This window comes from Papio anubis, chromosome 17, assembly GCF_008728515.1.
Source record: "Papio anubis isolate 15944 chromosome 17, Panubis1.0, whole genome shotgun sequence".
Classification (NCBI taxonomy): Eukaryota; Metazoa; Chordata; class Mammalia; order Primates; family Cercopithecidae; genus Papio; species Papio anubis.
Genome location: NC_044992.1, coordinates 47,020,024 through 47,044,467, shown reverse-complemented (window position 1 = coordinate 47,044,467; position 24,444 = coordinate 47,020,024). Strand labels below are relative to the sequence as shown.

The window sequence follows — 24,444 nt, the reverse complement described above, 5'->3', positions numbered from 1 at the left end:
AGTTCAGGAAGGGGTGGGGCTTCACTCCCCCTCAGCTGGGGGCTCCCTCAGGGTACCCTTGGCTTTCTCTCCCTCTCCAGGCCTCTGCTCTGTAGGGCAGGAAGAAGCTGGTGGCGGAAGGGCTGTGTAGGCCTGTAATGATCCAAGGGGTTCATGTTGCATGCTGCCTTGGGTGATCCACCCACCTGAGTCAGTTCAGGCCGGGCGCGGTGTCTCACGCCTGTAATCCCAGCACTTTGGGAGGCCAAGGCGGGCAGATCACGAGGTCAAGAGATCGAGACCATCCTGGCCAACATGGTGAAACCTCAATTCTACTAAAAAATACAAAAATTAGCTGGGTGTGGTGGCGCACGCCTGTAGTCCCAGCTACTGGGGAGGCTGAGGCGGAGAATCACTTGAACCTGGGAGGCAGAGGTTGCAGTGAGCCGAGATCCTACCACTGCACTCCAGTCTGGTGACACAGCAAGACTCCATCTCAAAGAAAAAAAGAAAGAGAAAAAAAGAATCAGTTCAAACATCCTACAGCGAAGCCTTTGAAATTGCCCGGGGCCAGGTGCAGGCTCCCTCCTCAACCTGCCCCCCACAGCCCCTCCTCTCTTGCTCCCACCCCACCTGCTGTCATTCTCTGTTGTGGGTTTTCTGAGTCTAGCACAATCCAGGCACAGAGTAGGCACCAAAAAACTTCAGGCACCAAAGATGGTGTTGGTTAAGATGACACAGAGAGAGAGAGAGAGAGCCAGTGCAGGTATTTAGGGGGAATAAAGGAGGGAGGGGTGGGATGGGCTTGGGCGCAGGGGTGAAGCTGCACAGGAGGCAGAGGGGGTCAGAGGAGAGGGCATAGGGGTAGGAGTGTGGGGTGTGGCTGGAGGAGCATCCTGGGTCATCAGACCACTGTGCTGAGGATGGAGGAATCCTCAGAACGCACGGGCAGCACTGGGGCCCGCTTGAGGGAGTGCCGGGTCTCATCTCGGTTCTGCCACACATAATGCACCAGATAAGCCACCACGAGTGTCAGCCAGCCCCCCATGGTGACCAGCAGGGCCACATCGGTGCTCCTCCGGGCCCCGCCCCACCCTGCCCCACACAGCTCTTCCTCCCCTGCCAGCAGCAGGAACTCCTGCCCCACGAGGTCCGGTCGGGCTCCTGGGCCACACACGATGCCTGTCCCAGTGCCTGGCGCCAGCCTCACCTGCTGGAGCACTTCCTGGAGGGCGCAGTCGCAGTGCCATGGGTTGGCGGATAGGTTCACTTGGATCTGTAGTCCCACAAAGGCCTCCACGGGCACCGAGGCCAGCTGGTTGGCAGAGAGGTCGAGGTGGCGCAGCGTGCCCTCCAGGCCCTGGAAAGCCGCCCCTGAGAGGTGGGCAAGGACATTATGGGACAGATCCAGCTCCTCCAGGACAGGCAGGTTCTGGAAGGCACCAGCAGGCACAGATGACAGCTGGTTGGCATCGAGGTAGAGCTTGCGGGTGTTGTTGGGGATGCCAGAGGGCACAGTCCTCAGACCTGCCTGGCTGCAGCGGAATGTCTGTTCACCTGCTTCCTTTGCCACATAGCAGCCCCGGGGAGGCACCAGGGGGCTGGGCACAGTACCCCCTGTGCCTATCATCAGCAGGAGGGACAGGAGGTGACCTGCTATTGGGAGCATGGCCATACATTGGCATAGTCCTGGAGTGGAGTAGGATCTGGGGAAGAAGAGGCCACATAAAAGAAGAGTGAGTCAAGAGAATCGCATGCCCCACTGCCAGCTTTCTCCTCCTGAGGTCCCTCTGGGGAGTGTCTTTGGGTCGGGGCTTCTTCTCTGGGGGCTTCTCTCAAGCCTGGGTGACTTTTTCACTTCCTTCTTGGGGTCTCTCTTGATTTAAGGCTCCTCAATAGGGCCTTTTGGGTAAAGGGTCTTTTGCGCTTGAAACTCTTTTAGGTTCTGTTGATTCTAGAAGGTTAATCTATGAGGCCTTGTTGGCCATTCTGGGTCTTCGAGTTTCTAAGTTTCTGCCTCTGTCCATGTATTGATTCCTGTCATCGGAATAAAGTCTTCTTCCCCTACCTACCTGGGAGGCTGCCAAGTGGGCTAGGTAGGCACCAGAAGGTCTAGTTGGCACTCATGTGATGGAGACAAGGGGGACAGATGAGCGATAGGGTGTCAGGGCGTCCAGCTAGGCCAGGTGACTAGGTAAAATGGACCTCTGACCCCACCTTCTATGCCCTTCTACCCCTTTTCTGGGAGCATCCACCCCTCTGCCTGCCCCAACTCTGTCCTCTCTGCTCTGCACTTTCTCCCTCCTCCTCCCCGTCCTCCTCCATTCTTCTCACCCCTGTTGGTGGCAGAGCCTTCTCGAGTGCAGGTGCCCTCTCCCTGGATGGAGGCTCCCTGCTGCTGGGCTCTGGAGACTCGCTTCCTCCTCCAGAAGCCCTGTTTGCTCGCAGCTGCTGGAAGTTGGGGGCTGGGACCCAAGAGTGTTGGGTTTCCTGGCATGTGACTCCGGGCCCAGGTGTCGGATACCTGAGCCATGGTGTGGCCAGGCAATGCCAAGAGAGGGCAGATCCTGGACCCTGATGAACTCTGTCGTGGGGAGACCAGGCCCCAGTTCCATTCCCTGCACCAGGCTCCCCTCCCAAGGTCTTGATGCTGCCATCTTCCATCACTCCTCAAGGATGAAACTCTGCTTCCCAGAACCCTTCTTCCTTACCCAGAACCTGGCTGCGCAGAAGGATCCCTTCGTGGCAGGCCTGGCAGGCAGAACTGGGTGGGCCCCATCTCACATCCACTGTCTCCAGCAACCAGTATCCCCCCAACTCCATTCCTCCCCCTATCCCCTTCTGCCCTTCTTCCACGCTCAGTGGCCCCTTCTTCCATGGTGAGCAAACTTCCCCTAGCCTTTCCTTGGAAAACATGTCTGTCTGGGGTTCCTCATCTCCTGGCTCCTTACTGTGCCCAGCCCTCTTGCCTGCCAGGAGTGCTGTAGTTCAACTTTAGTTTGTTCTCTGTGTGGTGGATTGATTGCCTCTCTAGGAGTTGGAAGTTCTTTAAGGCACCTGAAGACTGATGTGGTTGTCTCTGAGTTTTCCTGCTGATTTTATGATCTGGATGAGAACTGACTCAGGTTCTCTCAGTTTGCTGGAGCCCCGGACTCTCAGGTTGGCACTTTGAATTCTCCCTCAGGCCTGGGCACCAAAGAAGGCTTGGATGACTTGTTCCTCCGGGGCGTCCCTACCCCAGGCATCATTTGCAGGCCATGCCACTCCTCGATACCACCCTCTCCTAATGTTCACTGGGTAGTGGGAAAGAAGGATTTCAAGGCAGAAGATGAGATTCATGTGTGACCGTAGGGTTGGGAGGACCCGCCAGGGTTGAGTCGATGTGAAGGTACTTTGTGAAGTGCTGTGCAAAGGCTAGTTGTTAGGATTACTGACTTCCAAAACACATCATGGTCTTCCTCCATGATTTCATTACCCACGCCAGGCTTTTCCCCTCCACTTCCTCTCGTATGCTGTGCAGGGGCAGGGATGACAAGGGGTCATAGATGTGATCCATGTGGATGACCCATCTCATTTCTTAGCCCATGGTGGCTTATCCCCTGCAACTCCCTTGACCCTCAAGTCCAACCACATGACGCCTCCTGTGGCACCACCCTACCTACAGTATCTCCAGTTCAGTGCTGGGATTCAGAGCCTCAGTGATTGATAGAGCTCAAAGGAAGGGACCAGCCAGTTGAACCCTCCTTCGTTTGCAGACAGGTAAACTGAGGCCCAGAATGTGACCCGAGTTACACAGTGTCAGTGGCCAAAGACCAGAGCCCAGTTTTCTGACTCCTTGTCCAACCACTTTTCATTGCCTGCTAGCAGCTGTTACCTCTGTGCCACGCTTACCAATACCCTACATCCTTGCATGTTGAGCCTGATGGTACCCACGGTATTGTATTGTATGGAACCTGGAAGCCCTCCTGCCAGGTCAAAGAGGTGGAAGAGAACGGGAGAGTGGGGTGTCACAAAGACTAGGAAGGATATACTTACGCAAAGGAAGATGAGGTCACACGCATTGGAGATCTTTCTGAGAAGGATTTTTCTTGCTGGATTTTGCAAGACTATGGGTGACCAGGACTGGACATGGAATTGTAGAGCTCAGTGCAAAATAAAAATGGGGCGTGTGTGTGTGTGGGGGGGTCCCTTGTTTCAAAAACCTGTTAAGAATTTCTTCCTTTTTTTTTTTTTTTTTTTAAGATAGAGTCTCACTGTGTGGCCCAGGCTGGAGTGCAGTGCTGTAACCTCGGCTCACTGCAACCTCTGCCTCCCAGGTTAAAACGATTCTCCTGCTTCAGGCTCCCAAGTAGCTGAGACTATAGTTGCCTGCCACCATACCCAGCTAATTTTTGTATTTTTAGTAGAGACAGGGATTCACCATATTGGCCAGACTGGTCTCAAACTCCTGACCTCAAGTGATCCACCCACCTTGGCCTCGAAAAGTGCTGGGATTACAGGTGTGAGCCACCACGCCCAGGCGAAAGCTGTTAAGAATTTCAAGGCCTTGCCAGGTGTGGTGGCTCACGCCTGTAATCCTAGCTCTTTGGGAGGCCAAGGTGGGTGGATCACTTGAGGCCAAGAGTTTGAGACCAGCCTGACCAACATGGCGAAACACCATCTCTACTAAAAATACAAAAAATTAACTGGGCTGCGGTGGTGCACACCTGTAATCCCAGCTATTTGGGAGGCTGATGCACGAGAATCACTTGAACCCAGGAGGCAGAGGTTTCATTGAGCTAAGATTGCACCTCTTCACTACAGCCTAGGTGACGCATCAAGGCCCTGTCTCAAAAAAAAAAAAAAGAATTTCAAGGCTGGGTGCAGTGGCTCATGCCTATAATCTTAGCACTTTGGGTGGCCAAGGATCAAGGAGCCTCACGAGTTTGAGACTGGCCTGTGCAACATAGTAAAACCTCGTCTCTACCAAAACAAACAAACAAACAAACAAAAAATTATCCAAATACAGTTTCTACAAAAAGAAAAAATAAATCAACGGACCAAGGTGGCACATAGGCACATACTTGTATTCCTAGCTACTCGGGAGGCTGAGGTGGGAGGATGGCTTGAGCCTGGGAAGTGGAGGCTGCAGTGAGCTGTGATTGCACCACTGCACTCTAGCCTGGGTGACAGTGTGTGACTCTGTCTCTAAAAAATAAAAATAAAAAAGAATTTCAAGATGACGACAGCAGCACAGTGTAAAACCAAGTTGCAGGGCTCTTCTGAGCACAGGGCATGAGGTCTTGTGGGACCTCGTCGGCTGCATGCCTGTGAGGCTGGCCCTGCAGGTTACCTTTGAACAAGCAGTTTCAGAAGCGTGATGGGGACTAGATCAGATGGTAGGATACCAGATGATATCATCTCTGAGGATGTACTCACCACAGACTCATTTCTGTGATATCAACAGGGGCATTTTGCAGACTCACATTTGTCTAAGGAATCAGATAACTTTCTACACTTAGGCAGGAGAAGCAACAAGCAATCCTTTTCTCTGAGGGTTACTTGTCAATAAGGCCAGACACTCTGCTGCTGGCTACTTGGGTGTCCATTTTGGGACTGTCGCTGAATGTGGGACAGAAAGCTGATCAATCCCCCCTTTCCCCCTGTTCCTCTCTCACACTGGGCAGGGGCTTTAACTGAGGCACGAGAATTGAGCCTGGCTGTTGATGGAGGGTTATTTCCTTCTAAGACTAGGGCAGCTTCCGGGAAAACAGTGGGATTAGGGTGTCCAGCACAGCAGCTGTGGGAGAAGCAGGAGCCCAGCCGGAGCTGTGGATGTGGCTAATTAAGGAAGGCTGACTGCAGACTCAGTGAAGGAGGGAGATCTGAGGCGAGGGAGGAACCACACTTAGGACAGTGCACACTGCAGACTAGGGACTGCAGAGTTGGAGCAGAAATTCTCTGCCATTCATTTATTTGTTTATTCATTCAGTGAGGATTTCCTGTGAGCCTTGTATGCTAGTCGAAGGAAACATAGACAGGGTTCTTAAGGTGCTGGGTCTATGTCAGGGTTCTCAAAACACCCTGCACATTCAAATCACTTGGGGAGCTTTTACAAATTAGTTATGCTGGGGTTAACATCTGGACCAATTACATTAAAATCTCTGCGCATGGGGTCTAGGCACTGGTTTCTTTCAAAAGCTCCCCAGATATGTCTAACGTGCAGCCTGGGTTGAGAATTGTTGGTCTGGAGGGAGACACAGACATGTCTCCACAATGCTTTGATGCGATGCCTGCATTAATTGATGTTTGTACAAGGAGCCGTGAAGCATAGAGAGAATAAGTATTAATAACATGGCAGAACTATCCCTTCCCTCCTACTACCAGATAACACACATGGCTTTGGGAGTGGCAATGCACTCAGTCCTTGACAATTCAACCTGATTGATCTTCTCAGCCATCAGAAATCCTGTTGCCTACTTCTCCAATCTCCTTTGCAGCTGAGGGCGGCCCAATTCTGGTCAATGGCATCTAAGCAGAAGTTTGCAGAATAGGTTTGTGGGACAGTCTTTGATTTGCTGGTAAGAGAGGATGGGGCTGGGGCTCTGCTCTTCTCCATACTTTTTTTTTTTCTTTTGAGATGGAGTCTCTGTCACCCAGGCTGGAGTGCAATAGTGCGATCTCGGTTCACTACAACCTTCACTTCCCGGATTCAAGCAATTCTCCTGCCTCAGCCTCCTGAATAGCTGGGATTACAGGCCTGCACCACCACACCTAGGTAATTTTTGTATTTTTAGAAGACATGAGGTTTCGCCATGTTGGCCAGGCTGGTCTTGAACTCCTGACCTCCGGTGATCTACCTTCCATGGCCTCCCAAAGTGTGGGATTACAGGCATGAGCCACTGCACTGGCCTTTTTTTTTTTTTGACAGAGGGTATCACTGTGTTGCCCAGGCTGGAGTGCAATGGTACAAACACAGCTCACTGCAGCCTTGACCCCCACCAAACTCAATCAATCCTCCTGCCTCAGCCTCCTATGTAGCTGGGACCACAGACATGTGCCACCACAATGAGACAATTTTTGTTTTTGTTTTTGTTTTTGTAGAGATGAGGGTGTCACTTTGTTGCCCAGGCTGGTCTCAAACTCCTAGGGTTCCTGCCTCAGCCCCCACAAAAGTGCTGGTGATTATAGGCATGAGCCACCATGCCTGGCCCCTACTTTGAACATGAAAGGGTCAACTCAGGCCATCTCGTGGCCATGAGACAACAAAGCATAAAGGGAAGGTTGAATATTATTGAGATGTTGGCCTGGAAATCACTGAGCTACTCAACCAACACCAGCAACCGCCACCTCTAGACTCAATACGTGAGAAAGAGAACCCCCTAATTTCAGTGCTTCTCAATTTGGCTGCATACTGGAATACAGGCAGTTTTGAAAACTCCTCATGCCTGGGTACACCCACAGAGATTTTGATTGAGTTAATCTGGCATGTGTCTGGTGATGGAGATCTTTTTTCTTTTTGAGACAGAGTCTCACTCTGTCACCCAGGCTAGACTGCAGTGGCACCATCTCGGCTCACTGTAGCCTCTACCTCCTGGGTTCAAGAGATTCTCCTGCCTCAGCCTCCCAGGTAGCTGGGATTACAGGCACACGCCACTATGCCCAGCTAATTTTTGTATTTTTAGTAGAGATGGGTTTTCTCCATGTTGGCCAGGCTGGTCTCGAACTCCTGACCTCAGGTGATCCACCTGCCTCAGCCTCCCAAAGTCCTGGGATCACAGGCGTGAGCCACCGTGCCTGGCCAGGTGATGGGAATTTTCAAAAGCTCCTCAGGTGATTCTAATGGCAATTTAGGGTAAGAATCATTATTTGGGTTTTCTGTTGCTTTCCGCTGAGAGCATCCTTAACTGGTACACTAGCTTTTCCAGGGTACAATCAAGGAAGACTTCACCAAGGAGTGACATTTGAGCTGAGCTTTAAAGGGTGAGTTACTCAGGTGGTGAAGCAGAGCATGCAAAAGTAAGGGAGCATGAAAGGGCTTGGCTTCCAGATCACCGCGTGGATGGAGGGGGTGGTGGCAAAGGCCAGGGGTAAAGAAGTAAAAAGGGAACAGATCCTTGTGGCTTGCATACCATGAATGCATTGGGACTTGATTCTGTGGCTTATCGATTAAAAGGGTGTTATTTAGTTTTTATTATTTTATTTATTTATTTTTTTGAGACGGAGTTTCACTCTTGTTGCCCAGGCTGGAGTGCAATGGCATGATCTCAGCTCACTGAAACCTCTGCCTCCCAGGTTCAAGCGATTCTCCTGCCTCAGCCTGCAGAGTAGCTGGGATTACAGGCACCAGCCACGACACCTGGCTAATTTTTGTATTTTCAGTAGAGACGGGGTTTCTTCTGACCTCAGGTGATCTGCCTGCCTTGGCCTCCCAAAGTGCTGGGATTACAGGCGTGAGCCACTGCGCCCGGCCTATTTATTTATTTTTTTTGAGATGGAGTCTCCCTCTGTCACCCAGGCTGGAGTGCAGTGGCTTGATCTCGGCTCACTGCAATCTCTGCCTCCCAGGTTCAAGCGATTCTCCTGCCTCAGCCTCCCGAGTAGCTAGGATTACAGGTGTGCACCACCATGCCCGGCCAATTTTTTTTTTATTCTTGTTATTTATTCATTTTTTTTAGTAGAGACGGGGTTTTACCATGTTGGCCAGGCTGGTCTTGAACTCCTGACCTCAAGTGATCCTTCGACCTCGGCCTCCCAAAGTGTTGGGATTACAGGCGAGTCATTGTGCTCGGCCAAGTTTTTATTTTTATTTTTTTCGAGACAGGGTCCCACTCTGTCTCCCAGCCTGTAGTGCAGTTGTGGCATCACAGCCCACTGTAACCTCAACCTCCCCAGGCTCAGGAGATCCTTCTACCTCAGCCTCCCAAGGGGCTAGAACCAGAGGTGCATGCCACCATGCCCAGCTAATTTTTTTTTTTTTTTTGTATTTTTGTGTAGAGATGAGGTTTGGTCATATTGCACAGGCTGGTTTCAAACTCCTGGGTTCAAGTGATCTGCCCACCTCAGTTTCCCAAAGTGTTAGGATTACAAGCATGAGCCACCGCATCTGGTCGGATTGAAAGGTTTTAAAATTAGATTTGATATTTGGATCACTATGTTGGTTGTGTCGGGATGTATTGGTGGCAGGAAAACAAGTTATGGCAAAGGTCTAGGTGTGAGATGATAAAGACCTGAGGGGACACATGGCATGGAACTGGAAGAGCCATCACTGGGGAGTCCCACGCTCTGTCTTGGCCTGTGCAGTGCCTGGGGAAATTCTTGGGCTAGACCCGAGACCAGCAGATGTTTATGCCACGGGGCAAATCCTTTCTGTTTTCTGGACCCTCACAGTCTCTGAGATCCCGTCTAGCCTGATGCTCCACATGTCTAGAATGGCAGGCAGGGAAGAGGCTGAGGCATGGCAGGGCCCTGGCTCCCAAGTTCAGGGCCCAGGAAAGGGAGCCTCAGCCTCCCACCGCAGGCAGTCTGAGTCACAGCTCCTCCCTCTAAGGGTGGTAACTCTATATCCCCAACATGTGACCCTAGGGGAAAGAAGTTCAGCAGGCCTCCATCCCCTTCCCTCCCTGATGTTGGAGACCCCCAGGTCCAGCCTGGATAGGGGGATAACTGAAAGGAAGATAGATAGATAGATACATAGATAAATAGATAGATAGATGATAGAGAAGATAGAGAAGGGCTACCTTCTGTATCAGGTCAGCCAGGGACCCGTCGAATGCCAGGCTACTGGGCAGTTTCGGGGGGAGGACAACAAAGGCCTCTGCTATTCTTCTTCCCTGCGGAAAAGAGCAAGGGGTGTACACATACACTTCATGCTGCCATGCTTGGAGGTACTCTCTCATTTACTTAACACATATCTGAGCACGTACTGTGTACCAGGGCCTCTTAGGCACTGGGGATTCAGAGTTGTGTGTGTTTTTTGAGACAGGTCTCGTTCTGTCATCCAGGCTGGACCGCAGTGGCATGATCACAGCTCACTTGTAGCCTCAACCTCCTGGGCTCAAGCCATCTTCCCACCTCACCCTCCCAAGTAGCTGTGACTACAGGCGTGCACCACCACGCCCAGCTAACTTTTGTATTTTTGTGTAGAGCCACCCGCGCCTGTCTGAGAACATTAAATATCCCCCAACCAATGAGGGAAGACTGGTGTGTGCACAAATACAGCCATCTGATCACCTAGGGGTGGGCTTGGACTGAGGCATCTGCCAGGGTCACAGGAGCCTGGAGGATGAAGCTTGGACATTGGGGAAGGCTGCACCGAGAAGGTGACAGGTGAGGTAGGCGTTGAGGGATGTATAGGAGTCCATCAGATGGAAAAGGGTAGGAGGCTGAGACAAGAACAAGGGAGAGCTGTGTGGCTGTGGTCTGGGATATGCAGTTCTGTCAGAGGCGTGTGAACCAGAGCAACTCCATCTTAAATAGAAGCTGGGTAAAATGAGGCTGAACCCTACGGCTAAGGCATTCTAAGTCACAGGATGAGACAGGAGGTCAGCATAAAATACAGGTCATAAAGACCTTGCTGATAAAACAGGTTGCAGTAAAGGAGCTGGCCAAAACCCATCAAAACCAAAACAGCAACCACAGTGACCTCTGGTTGTCCTCACTGCTACACTTTCAGCAGCGCCATGACAGTTTACAAACACCATGGCAACGTCAGGAAGTTACCTTAAATGGCCTAAAGAGGGGAGCATGAATAACCCACCCCTTGTTTAGTGTATCATCAAGAAATAACCATAAAAATGGGCAACCAGCAGCCCTTGGGGCTGCTCTATTGAGTAGCTATTCTTTTACTCCTTTACTTCCTTAATAAACTTGCTTTTACTTCGCACTGTGGACTCGCCCTGAATTCTTTCTTGTGTGAGATCCAAGAACCCTCTCTTGGGGTCTGGATTGGGACCCCTTTCTGGTAACAGTTCTGTTACATAGTTCAGTTAACATTTATTGAGAATTCACCCTGTTCAGGAAATGCAAATGTGAGACAGGGAGCAAGCCTAGCAGCCTAGGGGGAGGCAGTTCTGTACCAGACAAATAAAGCCCTCTGCCCAGTGCCTGCAACATAGCAAACAATAATGTTTGCTGTGATTGTTACTGAAGGAGGAGCTGGCCTTAGGCAGGAGAAGGTGATCTGGGAACAGTGGCCACTGAGATTTCTAGACAGGTGAGGCTAGGAGGCTAGGAGTAGGAGGAACTCAGTTGGTAGGGAGCTAGGGGGTCTTGTCTTGAACCTACTGTGTTTATATCCATTGTCCTTTTGATCTGAAATACTTCCAGTTTTCTAACTGCTTTTGTTCATGGGAGAGTGTCAGTTGTCCATATCAAAGAATATGCAGGTTGAGGGGTTCCTAAGGTACCTCCCTGCACTTGGTTCCCCAGGGAGGTTCTTGTTCCCAGGCACAGACTGGAGGATGGGGGCCCAGTGGCCCTGACCGGTTTGGCCCTTTCTCTGCACAGCCCAAAGTAGCCAACCACAAGACTGGGTGAGGGAGGCAGAACAGAGTGCCCGCTGGCGATGCTGCCGGTCCCGCACCCGCTCCTGGCTTCTGACTGGCTCAGTAGTTTTCTGGAGGGTCACTCGCTGCTCTTTTGTCTGCTTAACATCTGCCCTCCCATCCCCCTCCTTCTTCCCACCAAGTGCCTGGGATATCCCGCACCCAAACAAAAGTAAAAACACAACTGTCAATGAAATAAGCAGTTCTTTCCTTCCTTGCACTTGCTCTGGACATGACCTCAGCACCCTACCTTCAGGAAGCAGGCTGGGGAGGAGGGAAGGGGTAGGAGTGGAGAGGTGGCATTCTTTCCCCCAGGGGAAGGGGCTCTGTTTCTTTTCTTTTTTGAGCTGGAGTCTTGCTCTGTTGCCTAGGTTGGAGTGCCGTGGTGAGATCTCCGCTCACTGCAAGCTCTGCCTCCCGGGTTCACGCCATTCTCTTGCCTCAGCCTCCTGAGTAGCTGGGACTATAGGTGCCCGCCACCACGCCTGGCTAATTCTTGTATTTTTGGTAGAGACGGGGTTTCACCATGTTAGCCAGGATGGTCTTGATCTCCTGACCTCGTGATCTGCCCGCCTCGGCCTCCCAAAGTGCTGGGATTACAGGCGTGAGCCATCGCGCCTGGCCGGGGGCTCTGTTCCTGACACCCCTCCTGTCAGCTTCTGAACACGTCCGGCAGCATCCCGGGAACACGTTCCTTGTTTATCATCCTATCTCAGTCCACTAGACGGTGTATCTCTCACAAGCAGAGGCCCAATCACCACTCCCAGATCACCAGATGAAAGCACACTGAGGCTGGGGAAGGTGTCTACCTCAGCAGCCTAAGGAGCTCCAGAGGGCAGGGAGAGCCTGTGACAGAGGCTCATTTTGTTTTAAAACACTTTTCATAAAAAATTTAAAAGTAATATTACATTATGCAAAGTCTGAAACTAGAGAATGAAAAAGATCACCCTGAATCCCTTCATCCTGATTCAAGGTTTTTTTTTTTTTATTGTTGTCTTTCTCTCTCTCTCTCTCTTTCTTTCTTTCTTTCTTTTTTTGAGACAAAGTTCCGCTCTTGTTGCCCAGGCTGGAGTGCAATGGCGTGATCTCTGCTCACTGCAGCCTCTGCCTCCTGGGTTCAAGCAATTCTCCCGCCTCAGTCTTCCCAGTAACTGGGATTACAGGGGCACGCCACTGTGCCCAGCTAATTTTTGCATTTTTAGTAGAGACAGGGTTTCACCACGTTGGCCAGGCTGGTCTCAAACTCCTAACCTCAGATGATCCGCCTACCTCGGCCTTCCAAAGTGCTGGGATTACAGGCTGAGTCACCGGGCCCAGCTGTTGTTGTTTTAGGAGACAGGGCTTGCTGTATCGCCCAGGCTGGAGTGAAATAGCGAGATCATAGCTCACTGCAGCCTTGAACTCCTTGGGCTTACACGATCCTCCTGCCTTAGCCTCCTGAGTAGCTGGGACTACAGGAACGTACCACCATGCCCGGCTAATTTATTTTTATTTTTTATAGAGATGGTGGTGGTGGTGGGGGGGTCTCATTATGTTGCCCAGACTGGTCTTGAACTCCTGGCCTCAAGCTATCCTCCCACCTCAGCTTCCCAAAATGCTGGGATTACAGGCTTGAGTCACAGTGCCCAGCCCGAGGTCTGTTTTTATTTTGTTGAATTTCCATAACCCTAGTAAAGTAGATGCTCAAATATCATTCAAACATGGAATGAATTAGTAAAAGGCAACACATACTAAGCACTTAATTATGTGCCAGGAATTGTTTCAAGTGTTTCATTTCACATTTACTGACCCATTTAATATCCACAACATGAGGTGGGTATTATCATGATCATCACCATCTTCATTTACTTTATTTTTTCCAAACACCAGTGTCACTTGCCAATTCATTTAGCAACAAGGTAACTGAAGCACAGAGAGGTTCAGTAACTTGCTTAAGGTTACACAGCTGGTAACTAGAGGAGCTGCGAGTTGAACCTTGGCAGTCTGGTGCCACAGGACGTTACTAGTGCTGCTCTATTTTGGCTTATCGTAATCATTAATGTATATGCAGGCTTAGACTTTTTATTATGAACAGTTTTAAAAATAAAAAAGTAGAGAAAATAGCCCAGGCACGGTGGCTCATGCCTGTAATCCCAGCACTTTGGGAGGCCAAGGTGGGCAGATCACTTGAGGTCAGGAGTTCAAAACCAGCCTGGCCAACATGGTGAAATCCCGTCTCAACTAAAAATACAAAAATTACCGTGATGTAGTGGCGTGCACCTGTAATCCCAGCTACTCGGGAGGCTGAGGCAGGAGAATCTCTTCACCCGGGGAGGCAGAGGTTGCAGTGAGCCACTGAGATTGTGCCACTGTGCTCCAGCTTGGGTGACAGAGTGAGACTCTGTCTTAAAAAAAAGTAGAGAAAATAATACAAGGAACTTCATGTCCTCATCACACAGCTTCAATAATTATCACCTCATGGCCCATCTTATTATTTCCCTAATGTTCCCAGTCCAGATTATTTTGAAGCAAATGCAATCACCGTATCTTTCATTCACAGATATTTTAGTATGTATGTCTGAAAGAAGGTCTTTTTTTTTTTTTTTTTTTGAGACAAAGTCTCACTCTGTCACCCAGGCAGAGTGCAGTGGCATAATCTTGGCTCACTGCAACCTCTGCCTCCCAGGTTCAAGCAATTCTCCTGCCTCAGCCTCCTGAGTAGCTGGGACTACAGGCATGTGCCACCACGCCTGACTAATTTTTTGTATTTTTAGTAGAGATGCGGTTTTACCATGCTGGCCAGGCTGGTCTCAAACTCCTGACCTTGTGAGCCGCCTGCCTCACCTCCCAAAGTGCTGGGATGACAGGTGTGGGCCAAGGAAGATTTCTTTCTTTTTTTTTTTTTTTTTTGAGACGAAGTCTCGCTCTTGTCCCTCAGGCTGGAATGCAATGGCATGATCTCGGTTCACTGCCACCTCCGTCTCCCAGGTTCAAACGATTCTCCTGCCTCAGCCTCCTAAGTAGCTGGGATTACAGGTGCCTGCCACCACGCCTGGCTAATTTTTGTATTTTTAGTAAAGGTGGGGTTTCGTCATGTTGGCCAGGCTGGTCTCGAACTCCTGACCTCAAGTGATCCACCCGGCTCAGCCTCCCAAAGTGTTGGGATTACAGGCGTGAGCCACTGCACCAGGCCATGGAGGAATTTTTTAAATTAAGAAAACAATCTTACCACAATTCCATATCATGCCTAAATATTTAGAATTCTTTAATATCATTGAATACCTTGTCAGTATTCAATTTTGCCTGATAACTTAATAAAATCTTTTTTTTTTTTGAGACAGAGCCTTGCTCTGTCGCCCAGGCTGGAGTGCCAACGGTGCAATCTCGGCTCACTACAAACTCTGCCTCTCAGGTTCAAGCGATTCTCTTGCTTCAGCCTCCCGAGTAGCTGGGATTACAGGCGCCCGCCACCACATCCAGCTAATTTTTGTAGTTTTAGTAGAGACGGAGTTTCACCACATTGGCCAGGCTGGTCTCGAACTCCTGACCTCAGGTGATCCGCCTGCCTTGGCCTCCCAAAGTGCTGGGGTTACAGGTATGTGCCACCATGCCCGGCCTTTTTTTTTTTTTTTTTTTTTTAAAGTCAGTTTGCTTGAATCAGGATCCAAATAAAACTTTTAGTTGATATCACTTAATTTATTTTAATTTGTAAGTCTCTCCCCCTCTTTTTTATTCCTTTTTTTTTTTTTTTTTTTTTTTGAGACAAGGTCTCACTCTGCTGCCCAGACTAGAATGCAGTGGCACAATCACAGGTCACTGCAGCCTTGACCTCCCGGGCTCAACTGATCCTCCCACCTCAGCCTCCTGAGTAGCTGCAACTATAGACACACCACCATGCCCAGCTAATTTTTGTATTTTTTGTAGACATGGGGTTTTACCATGTTGTCTAGGATGGTCTCGAACTCCTGGACTCAAGCCTTGGCCTCCCAAAGCACTGGGATTACAGGCGTGAGTCACCATACCTGGCCCCAATTTTATTTGTTAAGGGAATTGAGTGTTTGTCTTAATTTTCTTCATTCTAGACTTTGCTGACTATATCCCTGGGGAATGTATCTTATGCTATTTTGTGTCCTTATTTTTTCATATAACTTAGCAAACATTTCCCCATACTGCCACAGGGTTTTCATAATCTGTCCTAAATGGCTTCATACTATTCCATCCAGTGGATATACTGTAATTTTTTTCTTGGGCATTTGGTTGCTTTCAGTTTTTCACTACTATAAATATTGCTGGAATGAACATCCTGACACATTGCAGCTTTTCCTGTACATGGGATGACTTCCTTAGAATATGCTACCAGAAGTGTAATTATGGCTGTGAGGCATGGAGAATTTTTCAGCTTCTTGGCACACAGTGACAATTGTTTGTCCAAGGGTTTGTGTGTCCCCCAGCACCAAATAAGAGAGCTGTCACTCACTCTGAGTAGTGCTTAGGGCTATTCACAGTTGAAGAACGTTTGGGGAAGACATGGTAATTATGAGGGCAGATTTAGAGAAGGAGAAAGATGATGACAGGGACTCCGGCTAAATAAAGCAGAAAGTGATCTGCAATTTACCACAAACCTAGAATGAGTCAGAACTCTATTCATTCCTATTGTGAAAAAAAAAAAAATCCTTGATAACAGGGGTTATTAATAGTGCATGACATGTCCAGTAATCTTTCTGTTAGACTCTGCATTAGTCAGAACCTCATTTGAGACGTGGACTCAGTCTGGGTCACTGAACTTCATAGAGATGTCAGGAAACTGACCAAGACCCAGAGGGCTCGATCAACTTGATGGAGGATGAAGAATCCCAGAGAAAAATCAAAGGAGTCAAGCAGGCTCACTTCGGAAAAAACAGGCACCTTTCTTGCCTTAATGCGGGGGAGGTTTCTGTGAAAAGAACAACACTGGGTTTGCTTACGTCTGCAGAAAGATGCCTATAAGGAAAGGCACCTCCACAAACCAGGAGAAACTTCCATAGGACACAGGCAGAGCTATTTCAGACTCGAGTGATTATTTCGATCTTGGGATGAGCCCTTTTGGGGCCATTGGCCCTGGAAATATTCAAGAAGCTGCCTGTTCTGCTCTGGGTGGTTCAAATACCCACCTACCTGGTGACCACCAAGTGTCTCTGGGGGTCCCACTCCAGCTGTGTGACAACTGTTTCCTGGCAGCTCCCTGGGGAAGGAAGGGTAGGTGGAGTCCGAGTGAAGTGCTCCTCAGTTTCCCTGGGCTAGCCTTTTCCTTCCTGTTCCCTCACTTTCAGTTCAGGGTGCCATGAACTGCCATTCAGAGTCAGGTTGGCATGCCATGACATCATCTGATCTTGCTATTCCAGCCCTGCCCTGCACAGAGTGGACTTAGAAAGAAGCTGGGTAGGGAGTTGAAACTACTCAGACAAGGCCTCTTGGTGACATGGAGAATGGGAGTCACCGAGGAGACCTCAAGAGCAACCTCCTAAAGTAATATTAAGTAGATTCATACAATGCAACAGGTGCTTTACATACATTTTTTTGGGTTCCCACAACATTGGAGGTGGGGTTTCACAGGTGTGGAATTGGAGATTAAGACAAGTAATTTGCCCAAGGTCACATTGCCAATAAAGGAGGGCCTGCCCTATGTCTACCAGGCAGTAAAGTCTGTGCCCTTGCCTTTAGACGATGCAAATGTGAAAACTGTAGACCAGAACCTCTCATTCAAAGCCACACAAGCTGACCTGAGACAGAAACTCAGGCTCCTTACTACTGATCAAGGAATCTATGATACTTGGCTTCTTCTCACGTCAGGTGCAGGGAGGCCAAGGAAGTGGCCCGGTCCGGAGCAGCCTGGGCCAAGAGTGACTGAGAAGGAGAAGGCAGGCTCCGTTCTGGGCCCTCCAGACCCTCACCCCAGCCAATGTTGTGAAAAGCGCGCTCCCAGGAGGGCCCAGCAGGGCAAAGGGCCAGGCTAGTCTGTTTCTGGAGGAGCCAATCTGGGGCCAGGGCGGAGGCAGCCAGGTGCAGTGGAAAAACCCTGTACTTGGGGTCAGAATATCTGGGTTTCGATCCAGTCTGGGACCCAGCAAAGACCTACAGCAAGTTACTTACAAGTCCGAGTCTCCTTATCTGCAAAACTGGGGCACAGATAAAATACACTTGAAGGGCACAGGAGCAAAAGTTGGAATTGTTACGCACCAAAATTCTATCATCCGATCTGACCACGTCACGGTGCAACTTCCAACCGCGCGTCCCCGGAGAGTCCGGGAACGGAGCCCAGGAAAAACTACAACTCCCAGGAGCGTCGGGCGGGCCGGCCGGGAACCAGCAGAGGAAACTACAACTCCCAGGAGGCGTCGGGCGTGCCGGCGCGGGGCGGTGACGTCGCGGGGGCCGGCGCGGAGCGCTGATTCGGCCGGAGCTGCCAGCGGGGAGGCTGCCGCCGCGGGTTGTTACAGCTGCTGGAGCAGCAGCGGACCCCGCTCCCGGGAACCGTTCCCGGGCCCTCGATATCCGGCCCCGCACGGTGAGCCCAGACGGAACCAGGAGGCCCCAGGGCTAGGGGAGGGGCGGGAGGGAAGGTAGGAGCTGCTGGGGAGGCGCCCCGGGCTGGATAGACGGGGGCAGAGGGAGTGGGGGGTGGAGGGAGTGCATCAGCCGAGGGGGTGCAGCGGCTGGGGAGGTGGCCAAGGAATAAAGTGCGAGCTGGAGGCCGGGGGTGGAACGTCGGGAGGAGCGCCTCGGCTAGGGGTGGGAGGCGGGGAGCGGCTGGGCTTCTGGGATAAACGTTTGGCTGCCTCCAGGGCTGGGTGAACGCGTGGAGATGGCTGTGGGGTCCCGGACCTGGCCGGGTTCCGAGTGCCAGGACCCAAACTGGGCAACAGAGCGGGACCCCTCCCCCCGGCCCCGCGCCCGAGGTCTCACTCAGAAAACCTCAACAACAGTGAGGACTCCGCCTCTTCGCTCCTCCTCTCCTCTGCTTACTGCGGGTTCGCCTGGGCACTCGCTTTCCGCTCCCACCGCCCTCCCCCAGTCGGGGTGGCTGGGCCAAAGTTGAGATGTGATCAGCTGTGGTCCTGCAGCTTGGGGGGTGGGCGGAATGGAAGTGGCATCGTGACGTGCTGCCACGGACTCCCCTTTGAGGTCCCCATCCAGGCCCGGATGTTTTGTGCTCCTCTTCCAAGACAGGGGGTTTGCTGTTGTGAGGGCTGCTCTTTCCTGGGGGAGGGAATGGGAAGGGCTCACCTGGTGGCTGCCCTGGTGGTGCTCAGCCTTGGCTTGAGTGTCTGGCATACTGGCTGGGCCCGAATATTTGTGCGTGGAGCCAAGCGGGTGGGGAGGGAAGAAGGGGGAAAGAGCTACCAGCAAAAAAGTGGTTAACAGAAGAGAGTTGCTGCAGGCTCTGTTTTGAGGCAGGTTATGAAACCACATCAGGGCCCGGCACTAAGCAGCCACCTGCCAGCTGTGGCAGCAGAAGTTTTGAGCTCAGCTCCTGTAGACCTAGTCGACCTGTGCCAGCCTCTTCTCTCTGTTTCTCCCCATCTAGGGGAGGGGTCGGTTGGTTGGTTTACTAATGGAAGTGATATGTGCCCGTAGTCACACGAAAGTCTCAAGAGTGTTTCCTGGCTGCCAGTCTTTTTGTTAGTTTATTGATCTCTTCTTTTTCAGGGGTGTCTGGTGGTTTCCTGCTCTCAGGGTACCTAGTGTTTAGGCTTCAGGAAGAAGCTTTCGGGGGTGTCGGCTGGGACCTAGGTCTAGTCTTTTCCTAGGCTCATCGAGTTTTGTTGGCTGCCCTGTGAAAGCCAGAAAGGGGTATGGGGTCCTGTGGTCTGGGATTCCACGAGGCTTTTGGCACTCTTGGACAACTACTAGGAAGGGTTAGTGGGCTTTCTACACCAGCACCTCTGTAGGTGCGGGTTACAGAGAGGTGATGGGGTGGCGGTTTCAGGTCAGACTTGGGACGCTGTTTCCCTCTTCTTAGAGGTAAGTCCTTCAGAGCCCTCACTTCTCAGCCACATGCCACCCTCTCGTCTCAGGTGAAGGCTTTTGCGTAGTAGCTGTCCCAGGGGCTGCTAGAGTAGCTGAAGCCCCAAGGCCCTGGGAAGATAAACAGTGGGAGCCAGCTCTGGCTTTCTAGATGCTAGGATTTCTGTTAGGCTCCATTATCCAGCCTCATGGGCTGCACTGATGGGTCCCAGGAGCATCACTGCAATCAGAGTGTGCCCCAGGCTGGCGCACAGGTGTTTGCTTGTTGGGATGGTGTGTTGTGGGTCACGTTTGCCCTGAGGTCTCTAAGCTTGGAGCTGTCTGAGAAGAGCAAACTTGCTCCTCTTATCCTGGAAGTAAAGAACTGGCCCCTGAGGATTCAGGCTCCTGTGCAGGTTTGGCTAGTTCCTAGTCAGAAGTAGATAGCATTGGGGTCTGAGGGGGTTGCTGCAGGAGCGTGAGGCAGGCGGCCTTCTGGGTACTTCTAGAATATCTCTATCTGGGAGTCTTCTCTGCATTCCCAGGAAAGATGGGGCTGTTAACATGGTGATGATCTTATGGTCTTTAGCAAGCAGGACCCTACCTCAGATAGGGAGGTGAGCCAGTACACAGGTGCCATCTGTCTCCGCTTTCTCCTGGTCACAGGGCCCTCAGGGATCTGGGGACAGCCAAGCTCTGGACAAGGGGCAGATCACTCCACCCCTTCCTTCTCTACTTCCCTCTGCTCACTGTGGGTTGCGGCCACCTCCTGGTTCCTCCTGCTGCAGGACTCCCACCGTTGGTGCTGGGCAGGGGAAGGCATGGTGCTAATGTACACCTGGAAACAGGTGCTGAGAGGGGAGACTGAGGTGAGGATGAGCAGGACAGAGAAGACCGGGGCCAGGAGGAAGACCACAGGTTCGAGTCTGTGCCCTTGGGAGACATATGTTGATGTGGGTTCCAGCTCTCTGTGGGAGTTACAGGTGTTGGCCACATTCTCTGTCCTCGCCTCTCTTGTGGGGAAAAGGACCCTGGTGGTTTGGCAGCGGAGTGGGTGGCACCACAAGGGTTGGCCTGAGTGGCTGCCAAATGGAGAAAACATCCAGATGGGTTATTTTGTGTCACCCAGGAGGGGTGCCTTCCAGGTCTGGGCAAAGGTTGTCGCTAGTCTGTTGTTTTCTTGTATCTTCCTCCCTCCCCACTTCCCTCTTTGTACCTGATCAGTCCTCCTAAGCTGGGGTTTGGGGAGATCCAGAATTGAAAAAATTAGAGGAGGTGAGTGAATGCAGTGACCTCAAAATAGTTCATCCACTGCTGCCTGTACCCACAGGCCTCACTTCTTTCCCTCCTGATGGGAAGGGCTTAAGAGTGGATGTCCCACATCAGGCCCTCAGTGAGACACAGTCCAGCAGGGGTTGTGCTGAGTGAGAATTCTGTCTCTGGGGCTTTGTCGGCAGAGGGTCCTCATGGGAGTGCCATAGGGGGTGAGGCTGGGGGATGGGCCTTGACTTCTCTGCTCTGGGGCTGCATGCCTCTTGATGACCTGTCCTCCGATGCCCTGCCAGGGCCCTGTCCCGATGGGATAATGCGTGGGGCAGCCTGCTGTTTATCCCAGCCCAGCAGCAGGAAATGAGTAGCGCTAAGCCCACATGGACTTTCTCCACCTTCCATGCTTGAGAATCAAAAGAGTGGAACTGCCTGGAGTTCTCAGGGAAGGAAGAGCCTGCCTCCCAGTGGGATCCGAGGGTGAGAGGGGGCAGGGAAAGCAGTGTGACCTGTCTGACCTGTGCTGCTTGTTTGCAGAACAGTGGAGAGGGGCAGCAGGATGAATGTGGGCACAGCGCACAGCGAGGTGAACCCCAACACGCGGGTGATGAACAGCCGCGGCATCTGGCTCTCCTACGTGCTGGCCATCGGTCTCCTCCACGTTGTGCTGCTGAGCATCCCCTTCGTGAGTGTGCCTGTCGTCTGGACCCTCACCAACCTCATCCACAACATGGTGAGAGCCTGCCTGCTGCCTGCTCCTGCCCTCTGGGCTGCTCTTTGGCAGAGCTGAGGGATAGGAGGAGCCTGTCGGGCCTGGCCCAGATGTCAGGGTGACGTACTGACGTCTGCCTCCAGAGCCCAGGCCTAGTCCTTATCTCTCTGCCTTGCTCCCCCTTCTGGGTTCCTGCCCTGTGTACCGTGATAGGAATCAAATCTGCAGATTTTTCCACATCTCTCGGGTGGGGTGGCTGTGGGCCTGGAAGATGTGCCCCTGAGAGCTAAACAAAGGACTCCAGAGAGTTCCTAGGACCCGGGAGTCCTGGTGCCTAGGCTGGTACAGAAATGCCCCTTTCTCAAGTTAGCTTCTCGAACCGTCTTCTACTCTTGCCCTTCTCTGCTCCCTCACCACTTGCTACCTTGCCCTCTTTGGAGGGTAAGCAGGGTTTAGTCCCATCTGCTTGACTCCTCCCAGCAGGCACAGGGGGCTATGAGTGGCCTGGAGGGGCAGCATCTCGGTGCCTGTCTCGTGGCTGCGCATTCTCATGCCAGGCCTAGCCTGTCCCCCAGGGAGTCCCCTTGTTCTTCTCCTGCCAGGCTCCCAGCTTCTTCCTGACCTCCAGCCCATATCCCCCTGCCCAGCAGAGGGAGGCTCCAGATCACTGGGAGTTACTTCTGTCTGTGACTGGGTGGAGGAACTGGGCAGGAGGGCCTTTTCCCTTTTGTATCCTCTAACAAAGACCTCGTCCTCCAGGGCATGTATATCTTCCTGCACACGGTGAAGGGGACACCCTTTGAGACCCCGGACCAGGGCAAGGCGAGGCTGCTAACCCACTGGGAGCAGATGGACTATGGGGTCCAGTTCACGGCCTCTCGGAAGTTCTTGACCATCACACCCATCGTGTTGTGAGTGCCTGGGCTACAGGAAGACACCAGCAGGCAGGGCAAGGCCTAGAGGACCCCAGGGCCCAGTCATGCTTATTAACCCTGCTGTGGCTCCTGGTGTAGGGATGAACAGAGGAAGTTGGAATATTCCTGGGTCTTAGACTGAGCTCAGGCTTTGGGCCTCCCTGGCCCCGTCTTTCCTCCATTGGAGCTTTCTTCCTGCTAGTGAGATAGGCCCACAGGCTTGGGGTGAAGTTGGGAGGTGGGGGCCCCGCTGGGCCGGGAGGGGCCTCTTTAGCCTGAGAGCTCTTGCTTCTTACTCTGGTCTGGGGACCTCTTCTGTAACTCCTTAGCCGTCAGGATTCTGCCTTTCCCTACACAGGAAGTGAGGGAGGAAGGGGTCCTCCCAACAGTCTTTTATCTCTCTCCTCACCCTTCCCCTCCCAGGTACTTCCTCACCAGCTTCTACACTAAGTACGACCAGATCCATTTCGTCCTCAACACTGTGTCTCTGATGAGCGTGCTCATCCCCAAGCTGCCCCAGCTCCACGGAGTCCGGATTTTTGGAATCAATAAGTACTGAGGGTGCAGCCCCTTCCCCTGCCCAGGGTGGCAGGGGAGGGGTAGGGTAAAAGGCATGTGCTGCGACACTGAAGACAGAAAGAAGAAGCCTCTGGACACTGCCAGAGATGGGGGTTGAGCCTCTGGGCCTAGTTTCCCCCCTGGCTTCCCCCAGTAGCCAACTTGGAGTAGCTTGTAGTGGGGTTGGGGTAGGCCCCCCGGGCTCTGACTTTTTCTGAAGTTTTTGATCTTTTCCTTTTGCTTTTTGAATAGAGACTCCATGGAGGTGGTCATGGAATGGGCTTGGCTCCTGGGCTGAACATGGACCACGCAGTTGGGACAGGAGGCCAGGGGAAAAACCCCTGCTCACTTGTTTGCCCTCAGGCAGCCAAAGCACTTTAACCCCTGTGAAGGGAGCAGAGGGCGGTACGGCTTCTGGATTGTGTCACTGTGATTCCTAGGTTTTTTCGATGACATGCAGTGTGTGCTTTTGTGTATGGAAGCAAGTGTGGGATGGGGCCTTGCCCTTCTGGGTAGAGAGCTGTCTGATCCAAGTCTCAGGCTTTTGGCAGCTTCTTTCCTGCAGCGCACCCGGGGCCCTGGGTGGGAGTGGGGAGCGTCAGGTGGGGGGAGATGGGGTGGAGTGTGGATGGCTTGGTCCCAGAGGTGAGGGGCCAGGATTGCTGCCATCCTGGCCTGGTGGAGGTTGGGGAGCTGTAGGGGGTTAATGAGTCGAGACTTAGAAGAATGGGGCCACATAGCAGCAGAGGACTGGTGTAAGGGAGGGAGGGGTAGGGACACAAGGTAGACCCAGTCTCCTTTGGGATGTGGGCAGGGAGGGAAGCAGGCTTGGAGGGTTGATTTACCCACAGAATGTGATAGTAATAGGGGAGGGGGGCTGCTGTGGGCTTAACTCCTGGGTTGGCTGTTGGGTGGACAGGTGGGGAAAAGGCCCATGAGTCATTGTAAGCCCAGGTCCAACTTGGCCCTGACTCCTGCAGGGGTACGGGGAAGCTGTGACAGAAACAATGGATGCTGTGGTCCTCTGCAGGCCCTCACCCCTTAGCTTCCTCATGCAGACTGGCACTGGGCAGGGCCTCTTATGTGGTAGGCACATGTGGCGCTGTGAGGCCACCCCACGTGGGGTCGGTGGTGAGAGTCCTGTAGGATCCCTGCTCAAGCAGCACAGAGGAAGGAGCAAGGCGTGGCCTGTAGGCACTGTCTCAGCCTGCAGAGAATAAAGTGAGGGCGGGAGCCTGAGCCTGGGCCGGGGCCTCCTCCCTCCCCAGTTCGACTAGGGACAGTGTTAATTTTGAAAAGGCGTGGGTCCCTGTGTCCTCTTCCAGGGGCCTGAGGGAGCAGGAGAGGTCACTGGGCCTGTTTTCTGCCTCCTGGCCCTGCATCTCCCACCCCATGTATCATAGGGAACTTTCACCTTAAAATCTTTCTAAGCAAAGTGTGAATAGGATTTTTACTCCCTTTGTACAGTATTCTGAGAAACGCAAATAAAAGGGCAACATGTTCCTGTTTCCCTGTGTCTGGCCTCTGC

At 52.1% G+C, this 24,444-nt stretch overlaps 2 protein-coding genes across 9 annotated transcripts; one reads left to right on the top strand and one right to left on the bottom strand.

Moving 5' to 3' along the window:
• Positions 1-441: 441 nt before the first annotated feature.
• On the bottom strand, positions 442-17,793 carry LRRC3C (leucine rich repeat containing 3C). Of its 5 annotated transcripts, none has more exons than XM_017950703.2 (3): positions 17,700-17,761; positions 9,699-9,791; positions 442-1,685 (listed from the first exon to the last, which is right to left on the bottom strand). In XM_017950703.2, the coding sequence occupies exon 3, from the start codon at positions 1,652-1,654 to the stop codon at positions 884-886; it is 771 nt and encodes a 256-aa protein (XP_017806192.1). In that variant the 5' UTR covers positions 1,655-1,685; positions 9,699-9,791; positions 17,700-17,761; the 3' UTR covers positions 442-883. The 5 variants fall into 5 exon arrangements, 1 of the variants encoding a protein (XP_017806192.1); XR_002518137.2 differs by lacking the exons at positions 442-1,685; positions 9,699-9,791 and adding exons at positions 15,967-16,416; positions 16,638-16,704 and having other exon boundaries at positions 17,700-17,793; XR_001896408.2 differs by lacking the exons at positions 442-1,685; positions 9,699-9,791; positions 17,700-17,761 and adding exons at positions 15,967-16,416; positions 16,638-16,704; positions 17,613-17,688.
• ORMDL3 (ORMDL sphingolipid biosynthesis regulator 3) lies at positions 16,701-24,424 on the top strand. Of its 4 annotated transcripts, none has more exons than XM_009190525.3 (4): positions 16,701-18,027; positions 21,270-21,465; positions 22,204-22,355; positions 22,782-24,424. In XM_009190525.3, the coding sequence occupies exons 2-4, from the start codon at positions 21,292-21,294 to the stop codon at positions 22,915-22,917; spliced, it is 462 nt and encodes a 153-aa protein (XP_009188789.1). In that variant the 5' UTR covers positions 16,701-18,027; positions 21,270-21,291; the 3' UTR covers positions 22,918-24,424. The 4 variants fall into 4 exon arrangements, with proteins under 4 accessions (XP_009188789.1, XP_003912997.1, XP_009188790.1 ...); XM_003912948.5 differs by having other exon boundaries at positions 17,715-18,027; positions 21,275-21,465; XM_009190526.1 differs by lacking the exon at positions 16,701-18,027 and adding an exon at positions 18,287-18,444.
• Positions 24,425-24,444: the final 20 nt, after the last annotated feature.

What these genes read in the sequence shown, in the direction of transcription:
- LRRC3C (XM_017950703.2), bottom strand. Translation starts at nt 1,654, where the DNA reads ATGGCCATGCTCCCAATAGCAGGTCACCTCCTGTCCCTCCTGCTGATG.
- ORMDL3 (XM_009190525.3), top strand. Translation starts at nt 21,292, where the DNA reads ATGAATGTGGGCACAGCGCACAGCGAGGTGAACCCCAACACGCGGGTG. An exon ending in CCAACCTCATCCACAACATG is followed by an intron (nt 21,466 to 22,203) that starts GTGAGAGCCTGC and finishes CTCGTCCTCCAG; the next exon opens with GGCATGTATATCTTCCTGCA. An exon ending in ACCATCACACCCATCGTGTT is followed by an intron (nt 22,356 to 22,781) that starts GTGAGTGCCTGG and finishes TTCCCCTCCCAG; the next exon opens with GTACTTCCTCACCAGCTTCT.